This window comes from Dermacentor silvarum, chromosome 4 (genome assembly GCF_013339745.2).
Source record: "Dermacentor silvarum isolate Dsil-2018 chromosome 4, BIME_Dsil_1.4, whole genome shotgun sequence".
In the NCBI taxonomy this organism is placed as follows: Eukaryota; Metazoa; Arthropoda; class Arachnida; order Ixodida; family Ixodidae; genus Dermacentor; species Dermacentor silvarum.
This window is the reverse complement of record NC_051157.2, coordinates 153,518,390-153,529,522: the sequence shown is the minus strand read 5'-3', so window position 1 is coordinate 153,529,522 and position 11,133 is coordinate 153,518,390. Positions and strand designations below refer to the sequence as shown.

Genomic DNA, 11,133 nt, shown 5'->3' with positions numbered 1-11,133 from the left:
CATCGACAAAAGGTTGTGAACACCTTTTTATGATAGGGAGCGGGACAGCAAAAGGAAGTAAAAAACACCGCATATCCACGAAGTGAATGATGATGAGTGGACGAAGCACCGGGGGATACCTTCTCTTCAAAAGGTATCCCTTCGTACCCAAAAGCCAGTTCGCGGCTCGGTCGGTTCACTTCCCGCTTGACGTCAATAATTGTAAAGTTCATTGCTTTAGCTAGCGCCCAAATCTTTCGGTTTACTTTCTCCCTCTCATTTCACACCCCTTCTTTTCAATCTGGGGTACTGTGCACAATACGACCTGCACATACTCGGAAACGTTACAGAGTGCATTAACGTTAAACCCTTTTGTTATTCGCTTCGCTATCCCCGCCCCCTCTTCCCCCATCCTCCGTCCCTGCAGCACGTCAATTACTCCTCCCGTTATCCCCACAAGGTGCTGCTCCTCTTATGTGTCCCAGACGTGTTTTCTACTTTTCTACTTCGCCTTGACTTCCCTGACTGGCTTCCCCGGAAGCGCGCTCATTTGCACTTGCTCGTCGGCACCCACTTTCTCTCTTATCAGCGTTTCTTGCCGTGTGCATGTTCGTATCTTCAATAAATACTCAAAATCTGAAGAGCCACATATAGCTCTTGTCCGTGTCTTGGAGTCTAACCAAGGAGTCTAACATGTGCGCGAGTCAATGGGTTTCCCGAAAACCAATGGCGCAATGAAACGTGAAGGCCCGCTCGTGGGCTGCGTTGCGATCTCGGACCGCACAGGGGTCCGACAAAGGGCGCAGCAACGGCCCGTCCCAGGCGCTCACTCGTCGCCGGGGCAGAGCGAGAGCGCACACGTTCGCACCCGAAACATGGTGAACTATGCCCGGGCAGGACGAGGCCAGAGGAAACTCTGGTGGAGGTCGGAAGCGATTCTGACGTGCAAATCGAAAGTCCGACCTGGGTATAGGGGCGAAAGACCAATCGAACCGTCTAGTAGCTGGTTCCCTCCGAAGTTTCCCTCAGGATAGCTGGCGCTCGATGGGAGAGCAGTCACACCTGGTAAAGCGAATGATTAGAGGCATTGGGGTCGAAACGTCCTCAACCTATTCTCAAACTTTCAATGGGTGTACGGGAGGCCTTCTGGGTAGAGGCCTCCCGCTGCGATGAGAGTGCCAAGTGGGCCACTTTTGGTAAGCAGAACTGGCGCTGTGGGATGAACCTAAATAAGCGTAACAGCAAAACAAACTAGAACAAATGATTTGGAAATGTGTCTGCAGAAGCTTCTTATAGGAATTGTAGCGAGTTCCCCCCCCTCCCCCAGTAAGCACCGGGAGGGAAAACCCGCCTCTAATATGCTGACAATGCTGAGTGTTCTCGAGCACAGGTTGCGTGCCGCCCGCCGTCCACTGGTAGTGTGACTCCAGTGATGAAGGAAGCGGCGTCTGAGGCCAGAAACGAAATGGCTTTGGCCACGTCATCTGGGTTCCCAACTCGGCCCAGGGGATGAGTTGTCTTGGACTGTTCCAGGAATGTTGCATAGGACTCGTCCGACATGCCTCCACGCTTCTGCAGCTCAGTGACCACTACGCCGGGGTTGACGGCATTGACCCTGACTTGCTTGCTCGCCAGCTCTAGGGCCGAACAATGGGTTAGCTGATCAACAGCACTTTTGGTCATGCAGTAGGCCAACACGTTTTGAAACGATCTGATACCAGTGACACTAGACACGTTGACAATGCTTCCTTTGCTGAAGATCAGATGCGGCACAGCCAGCGACATCAGATGGAAGACCGTCCTAACATTAATGGCAAAGATTTCATCATATTGTTCGAGAGACGTGTTCTCAATACTGCCGTTTGAAATTGTGCCTGCACAGTTGACCAGAATGTCAATTTTACCAAACTTTTTGCTCGTCGATTCTACAAGGGTTTCTGCCAACTGGGTGTCCCTTAGGTCGCCTGGAGTTTGGAGAATTTTGGTGTCTTGTGGCATGTACTGCTGGCATGCTTCTGCTACTTCCTTTAGTTTGTCTTCTTTCCGGCCATTGAGAGATAACCTGGCTCCGAGCCTTGCAAACAGCTTGGCCGTGCTCCAGCCAATGCCTGAAGATGCACCTGTTATGATGGCCACCTTGCCCGACAGGTTGACGATCGCTTCAGGAGGCATTTCTGTTCACGGGTGCAGTCAAAAATGAACACACGAGAGCCGACGAAGCAGCTGCGAGAATGCGCAATCTACAAGCAACTACAAGTGCTCGGGGGCTCGGTACACTCTAGCTTGGTGCTTACGATCCTTACGATGAATCCCAACCAACTGGCCCAACTTGCCGTCTTGTTGCAGCCACATATGGGCTTACAGAAAAGCGCCATTCATCACCTTGCCGGAGGTACGTCAAAACGAAAATGTTCGCTCCACAGCAAGTATACCTACACGTAGAGATGCTGCTTTTAGCCTGGTGCAGCGTGGTGGCCTCCCACTGTTGGTTGCTATATACGAAGGGAGAAGTCCGTGGCAACCCAGGCAGCAAGCTATAGCTAGCCTTTTTTGGAAATTCGCATAATAAAATCTGCGAATAAAATACAACTCGCATGTTCAACATAGGCCAACGCAGACGAAGTTTTCGATCTCATTTCCTCGTGTCTGTTTGTTCGCTGCAACGTTCATAAACATCCCTCCCACCCCTAGCTTAAATAAAGCATGCTTTTACTACACCACGTATAAATAAATTAGCACTCAAGCTGTTAACACCTGCTTCCACTCGAAGAAGTGTTTGTGAATAAGAAACTTCTTTTTAGCGTATATAAATTCAACTACGCTTGCTTGATTTTTATGTGAAGGTACTTCGGTTTGATGTTCAACCTAGTTAAACATTTTAATTTTGCTCTAAAGCTGCGATAGAAAATTTCATAGCTTACTTTAGTCAGGTATTGAAGCGCACGTCACCAACAAAAGGACTCGGCATAAGTTTCTGTTTCAAAGCAGTACGCCTCTTTAGAATGTCGTCCAGAAGTATATCAAAGGCTGCGAAAAACCAGTGGTCGTGGCTGCGTTGTTTCATGGAGGCACTGTTAAGCTAGCTCTTCCTTACTCGCTAGACGAGGGAAGGGACTGCTGCATTTTAGAAATCGCGAATAGCCACAGAGTGAGGATCGCCGAGCCGCACTTGGCCCCACACAACGTACACGCGTTTCACAACGGCTCCTCAGAGTAGATGGCGGACTCGACCAGTGTGGACAGATCACTATGCAACGTGAATGTTCCCTATAAGATATCAAAATGTTTGAGGTATCAATAGTTTCATAAGGTATCAAAATGTTTTATGCTTTTTACATACTCTCTTAAAGAAGATCTCATCTTGTCCCACAACAATAATCGTCATCCGCCTTGATCGCGTTTCCATTAACGCTGGGCGCCCTGTACTGCCAGGTCACGAATGGTATGAGCGTAAGCAGCATGACATAGCATTATCTACAGGAAAGTAAGGAGCTCATAGTTTTCAAGAAAGGAGGCACACACAAAACAGACGACTAATATTGTTGTGGGACAAGATAAACCCCAAAGGGTGCAAAGGTTTATATAACTATAGTGTCTGTACAAACGCCGTGTAAATTTTTCTCGTGCAAGGGCCACATTCTGTCTTGGACAATTCGCTACGCAGTCAATATCTGTTTGTGTGAGAAGTAGTTCACTAGTACAATTGTAGTGCTAGAAATATCCTTCCTCTTGTAACTGTATTACTGATGTCCTCCATCTTGCATTTCTCCTTTGTCGATGTACTGATTTAGTGTATTTACCTCTATGTCTTTCACTGAAGGGTGTGCGAATATTTGTAACTTTCGAATAACGAATCGAATGTAATCCTAATCGATTCATCTGTCTCATCGAATACTCACTGGTCAATTAAGCCCTCGCATAAATAGTCACTGTTTGAAATTTGTAATATTTCTTAAGTGGTTTTCTGATACTTCTGTCGAGTGCTTACGATCATATATGAAATAAAGCAAAAGTCTGATAACTTTCATTTTATCTAAAGTGAACACAGCGTACTAGAGGACGAGAACTCGCCATAATATGTAGTTTAGACACACTATTCCGCAGTGGATATTCGATGGTATTATTTAGAGACCCAGCACCTGAGGCCTCCAATTGGAACGAATATAAAAGTTTCATGCAGCATATTCTATTCATAAGTTGCACCACCTGCCAGGACCACTCCAATTAATGGAAAGCGTTTTTTATTTTATTTTCCTTTTTTCTTTCTTTTTTTTTGCTCTACCATTTCTGTAAAAGGCACTCATTTCTGACTTGGTGGCGAAGGTATAAACAAAAAAAGTTTACATCCAGCCAGGCAGGCTGTCTAAACTTTGTCAGGATACAAGACAGCTGATGCTTTGAAGAGCCCTGTGTTTAGTTGTTTTTCGTATTGCTTACTTTCTACCTTAAATAAAGTATGCTTTATAATGTGCAATGTAATAATGAAACTTATAGTATTTTAATAACAGGTTGTGAAAACTGCGATATAGTAATGGTGAAAGGGTGGTCAATTATTCCGCAACTATTAAAACTTTTCGATATTCGGTGCGATCCGCTTCTGGTAATAATCGATGCGTGTTCGATTCGGTCTACTGACACCCCTAATGCCTCTCACGTTTAGGCTTCTTGGGTATAGTTTATCTAACGTATAACCTATCAATGTTTCAATGATCTAATTATTTTTCCATCATCTTTTCCTAAGCTGATGAAAGCTAGTTTTGTTTTGAATGGTTTGCGTCTTAATTTATGTGGTACACTTAAGAGATTCGGTTATCTTAGAAAGTCCCTTACAACAGCTATCTTTTGCATTTTCGATTTTATTGCTATAAATATTATGTGCGTGAAAGTATGGCTTGTTATAAAGCCGTCTTCTTGGCCATTTTGTCCTTTGATATGTCCGTCGCATTGCACTATGTTTGTCTCTTTCTATTTCTGTTGGTCACCCCAAGTTTAGTTTCTGATGGCCATTTCGTTTAGGAATATTTTGTAACAAATTCATTAGCTTTTGATAGAAATTGTTGACTCCAACATATACCTATTTAATTGTATTCATGCAACTTTCTGCCTTTTCCAAACAACTGTGATTGTTCATCCCCTGTAAAAATCTTTGTTGTCCTCTTTTTGCGAGTCCAATTTCTTTTAGCGCTCTTTATTTTAAATAGAAAGAATTTTAGTATATCGATGATCGCTATTCTTAAAATTTTTGTGGACCTCCGAGTTCGAAAAAAAATCCACGCATCTCCCCGAAGTGAATCATGACGAGTGGGCGAAGCACTGGGGATCGTTCTTACCGTGAATCACCCGTGACATTGCCCATTCGCGCATGTAAATGAGTGACAACGCGTGTGCCAAGTATATACAATGTTTTATTTGTCATAACTCATATGTCGTGTTGATTTCTGGATTCCGTTTTCCCTTCATTATCACTGCTTTGTGGTCCGTGAAATGTAGAGCCAATGGTTCTTCGATCAGATTTAGGCTGAAGTTTGCAAAGACAAGGTCTATGCACGTCCCCCTGGTGGTTGTTGGTTGCTTCCAGTCGTACGAAATCCATCGTAGAGCGTATCGAGACGTCATATACTGTACAAGCCAGTCGCTGTCCGTGATGTCTACGTTGAAGTCTCCGATAAGTACGAAGGGGTTGTGCTTGTACTTTGTTTCGTATTCGGGCATGGCTAGATCGATGTACTTCTCTACGTTGCCTCGGGAGAGATTCGGGGCCAAGTACACTGTCTTGACGACGGTTCGGTCAGATAGCTTTATTGCAGCATGTTCGCCGTTGTGAAATTGGCTCGTTATTGGTAGGGCGAGATTCACCGCGGTATCTGGCAATTTCACGTACATCCCAACACCACCCGCCGAACGCTCTTTTTCTTCTATGCAGACGACGGGGAAGATTCCATTGATGTGCGGTCTCGCGTTCCACGTTTCCGTAAAGCAAATAACGTCTGCTTTCGTTAGTATGGGATCTCGTTCGACGTCTTTGGCGTGGGCATTGAGTTAGCGCGCCGCGGAGAGAAGAGAAGCGGGGGTCGGGAAGTGAGCTAGGAGCTGGCGAGGAGGAGACCGCGTGCGCATGCGCCGCGCCGCCCTCCTACGCACTCCTGGTCACTATGGCTCAGCACGGCTAACGTTGGTCGTGAGCACGAACAACGTGGACGGACAAGCCTCGACACTAAGGTGCTTCGCCCCTAATATCACATGCTAGTTTGCGATCAGTTATTGATCCTTTTGCTCTTTAGCTCTCGAAAGTTGGTAGTGAGTTCTTTTCATTCAGGATATTCCATTTCTGTTAATCACAAATGTATGCAACATCGTCCAATTCATTGGTGCTTAATTTAGTTTTCTTGATCTAGATTCTGGCAGTATAATATCGCGTTATAATCGCGTTCGTAAATAAGATGTAGCGTAATACACTACACATTTTTATTAAACATGGTGCCATATGCTTCCAAGGGTGACTATAGCAGGCGATGCTTTAGTCGCTATCTGTCGTGTACCACTTGCCTCTGTGAGGCTACTTTCCATCCTATGCTGCACACCAGAACAGTGGCAGTCCGTGCTGTCCAGCTGGAACCCGTCTGACCAGCCACAGCCTGTGTCCCGGGTACGGGAGGGAGCCAAAGCTGCAGGAATCCTGGACTGAAGACCCCTCTACCTCAGGCAAACCAGAAGACACAATCCGGCTTCTTGTCCTCTGTCCTCCATAGTGTAAGTTAGTGGTGTGCGATTGTGTTAGTAAAATAAATTTTTTATGAAAAATTAAAATCGGTAATATTGTTAACAAAAAAGCACAAGCTTTAAATACTCCCAGGATGCATTTACTCGCAAAGACGAGCCTCACTACAAAATGGTGTACGGTTTGGCGGCGTTACGATACTGCGCTCAGCGCCGGTTAAGTTATTGCTACGGCCTACTCTGTCGGTTTAAGCAGGCCTGCAGCACTACCGTAGGTGGAGGAAACTTTATCCCGGTGCGCCTGGATATGTTCTTCGGGGATGAAACTGCCGACAATCGCTACGTTGAGGCTGAAAGAGGGAAATCTGTGAAACAAAACATGTAGTACCCGCGAACCTCTGCTGGTAATGTCATGGGTTTCGAACACTAATTTTACCAGTGGAGGAAACATCATGTCGTCAGGTAGCAGAACGAAATCGTTTAAAGCAACTCTGCTGCTGTCTCAGCGCAAGCGCTGTTCTGCTGGAGCACAACATGAAACAATTATTAACGAAGCACAGTTGCTGTAATGAGACGCTACCATGTTACTTCCGATAACTCCTGAACCAAAAGCACACAGCATATCCTCTTAACGCTACAACTAATAACTGCGCCCATAGCTGCACACATGCAAATCGTATTCATGACCCTGCTAATGACTTTTCGTTACTTCACGCCATATTTATTTTACATTATTGCAGATACTTAGTATTCGACAAATAAATTCGTATCTCGTATCATTTCCGTTACTTAAATAAAGAAAACTTATGTGATATTGCGATCGAGCTCGAGCATTTATGCACGATAGCCCGTTGCTCAATCCATTGAACCACATTCGCACTTTCTTTAACAGATATATGTACCAAAATCATATTATTACAATTGAAACATATACACATCATCCACCTACTTGTGTAAGATCAGTTGCATTTACTTATAGACTTTCAGGGACTTTAGGCCACGTCATGTCTGAAGCGCTTCATCTTTAGCCTGATGATATTTCAACACATCTGCCATTTTTTTCAACGCTTTCTACAAAAGAAACGATAACTGATCGCTCTATAGGCGTCGGCGTTTCCAAAATTAGTACCTGACTTCCATGTGCTTTAAAGACCGGGAATAAAAAAATTAAAAGCGGTAGTATTTTATTTGACAGGCTTAACTATCATGCTGCGCTCTTCTATTCGAAGGTCTTTCTTCACTGTACTTTCAAGAATAGGTGTAAGCACTTCATCCATGACAACCTGTTCTACAGTCTCTAGTGTTGGGCACAGCAGGCAGTTTACCCACGACGACACATTCAAGGTTTTACTGACAGCATGTCTACCTATTTAATGACAGCTGACAGTATAGCACGTGCAAGCCGATGCTTCATTTTGGTAGGTATGGCTTTGTGTTCAGTCTTAAAAATTATTTCTAACACTGCAGCGCATGGGGGTCAAGCATTACTCTAGGCCGTTCAGGTGTACTAACATTGGGTTCGAACGATTGTACTAGTCTAATAGAAATATCGTCCTGCTCTTCATCGACACGTTTGAAAGAACTTGTAATACAGAAACCAATTGAATGACCAGCTTTTCTGCTATATTAGTACCTGTACTCTGGCACTACCACTTCTCATCCATTCCCGCAGTCGAAGCCACAACGTTTCATGTTCCACAACGTTTCATGTTAAACTTAAGAGCTGAAATAGGGATACAGTCTTGTTGAATTATTTATATTGTGAAGTATTGCTTTTTTTAATTTGAAGATGAATTCAGAAGTCAGTAACGCTAGGCTAGTTGATTCGACATGAACTCTGGTGGTGAACAGCACTGAAAGCAAAGAAAAACATACAGAAAGCCCACTTCAGATCTTAGTAATGTGTATTTCTTTTGCTTGTCTATGTTTTATGCTTTGCTTATTGCCACAATGCTCGGAAATAAGCGCTTATGTAGCTGAGAGAAAGTAAATTAAATTTCGCAACACGTCGACAACTTTTTGGTATGATTGCAATAGGATTTTATGCCATTCGACAATGAGAAAAAAGCGCAACCAATGGCTTCGCAACGTTTTCCTTGTGATCCTGAGAGACAAAGACTAGGCAGTGCGACTAGAGCATGCATACTCGTACATGCGGCGTTTGCGAAAGCTGAATGTCATGAAGAGGAAGTAGCTACTAATTTTAAAGGAACTTTGATAAGAACAAATATCAAAACATGGTTAAGAATGCCTTGAAACTAGCGTCTCTTTTCGCAAGCGCCTACTTCAGTGCACATATATTTTCTTAAGTCTGAGCCGTCACCTTCGGTCATCAACAACCTACGTCATATTACAAGACATGCTGAGGACAACAGTGAGTGCAACAGCACCACAGGGCCTTCTGCAAGCACAAGATCCTCAACATTTTCAGCATCAGTGCTGCTCTTCTGGGTCCCAGAGAAGTTGGTTTTGGCCCTTGCAAGTTTTGATATGTGCAGCCCGTCATTATAGCTTTAGTAAATAGCCACGTAAAAAAAAACGTAGGTACAATAAAGACAGGAGCGGGTTAAACGAGCTCTCATTCGTTTTCACGAGTGACTTCGCATGTCATAATTGAACTTCCCATTTGAAAACGTGGTAATAATCTCGTCAATAGGCTTACCGTAGGGCCCTTACTTCCTCTTGACACGTCTGTACAGCCCTTTTGAATGTCTGTATACTTACATTTTCCCTTATCACAAGTACCACGTTTACAGTCCTCTTCATCATTGTACCCCTTATTTTTTACCTGCAATGAACAATACATGCATGACTTCTACATAGGCCAACCTAATTAGGCGCTCAGACCTAGCCGTAGAACTTTCGAAAGCAGAATTTCTTATTGCGCATATATTCAAATTTGAACATAAGTATAGGCTGTGGCACTCATCGCAAGGCTATTCACATGCTGCGACATCAGTTTAAAATTGTGGAATTCGCACACATTGCGATTCTATTTTGAGAGGCCTGTTTACACAGAACTGCAACTGCTATGATGCTGATGGTGCGTCACCTAGGGTTACTTGGTGCCCATATTTTTGGCGCACGGCTCATAGCTTTCCAAATGTACCAAAACAATTCATTTAATTACTTAATTCAGTTGCTTAATTCAGTTAGTAAGCGAATGTGTCCAAGTTTATACCGCAGAGCAAACTACCATCCTTACTCCGTATAGCTATCTACTAATTTGCTGTCGCAATTGATTCTTCGCCTGTCGGGCGAAGCTGCGACTTTTTTTATTGGAGAAGTAGTCGTATAATTTTTATTAGTAGTGGCAAGCAAAAGTAGGAAGCAATCAGAACTATCGACCAATCTCGTTTACGTGCGTGTGCTTCTGCGTATATCTGCACATTATCTTTCAGTGGAGCTAAAAACCGCACATTACCAAAACCTGTGCAACTTGAGCAGGTGGTATAGTAATTGCTTCACAAAGTCGTTACAAGTTTTGACAAAAATCGAATAGAAAAAAGAGGGTTTGATTGTCAGCGACTGTATTGGGACTTTCCATACATTCATTTACTCGATTGTTTTCTTCCCTCAAAATTGAACACCCATCCGAATATCCTAAATTAGTCGTGTACTCAAGTTGCATTCGATCGATGTTAAAACATGCTAATAGGAGCCATTAAAAACTAGATTATACGACCGAAGTAAAGAAGGGCAAATGAAAGCCTCAAGGCTCGTGTTATTACTGTGTGAGGAAACACGGTGACACGGAAGAAAGCAAACAACCCAAACGTTGACATGTAAGTGGTTTTATTCTGAAAGGTGTATCATGCAAATTGTTGAACGAGGTCCATGAGCGACAATGTCTAAGGCAAAACAACAAGGGAATTAGAAAAAAAGAACATTCATACCTCACAAAAAACAGTATCTGCCATGTGCCAGCTTTCGGCGCATTGTACTGCACAGATACGAAAACTCGACTACTGTGAGGGCTATTGACGGTTAGTTTATGTATTCTTATTTTTCAAATTTTGAACGTTTCCGCTATCTCACGGTTAAATTCTTTCCTTCTTCTTGCGTTGGTCCGTAGACTTGAAAATGCACTTCTTCAATGTGCAGACTCGTGGAACACCGCTGCGTTTTTTAGACACAATTCATCTTCTCGGAGGCGTGCGTTGACGCGCTTTACCCTTTGCTCTACACATATTTTCGGCCCGACGCGGTATTTCAGTACAGCATGGAATGAGCTTAAAGCTGTCATGTGAAGATCTGCACCCCCACCCTTATCTTTTGCAAAATAAGGCAAATAAAGACTGTGAATGAAGTTCTCTCCAACGTACAAAGAAACTGGAAGCTACTTACTAGAAACTAGAAACTGCAGCTAGCTACATTAATGGTGAACCACATTTTCCGGTCTCGTAGCAATGCCTAGATACCCTTGAAATATTTATT

The 11,133-nt window shown here is 43.8% G+C and overlaps 1 protein-coding gene across 1 annotated transcript; it reads right to left on the bottom strand.

The window, feature by feature from the left end:
• Window positions 1-1,294: 1,294 nt before the first annotated feature.
• On the bottom strand, window positions 1,295-2,264 carry LOC119450746 (3-oxoacyl-[acyl-carrier-protein] reductase FabG). Its single transcript, XM_037714259.2, has one exon. It carries the CDS (start codon window positions 2,149-2,151, stop codon window positions 1,333-1,335), a length of 819 nt encoding a protein of 272 aa, XP_037570187.1. The 5' UTR covers window positions 2,152-2,264; the 3' UTR covers window positions 1,295-1,332.
• Window positions 2,265-11,133: the final 8,869 nt, after the last annotated feature.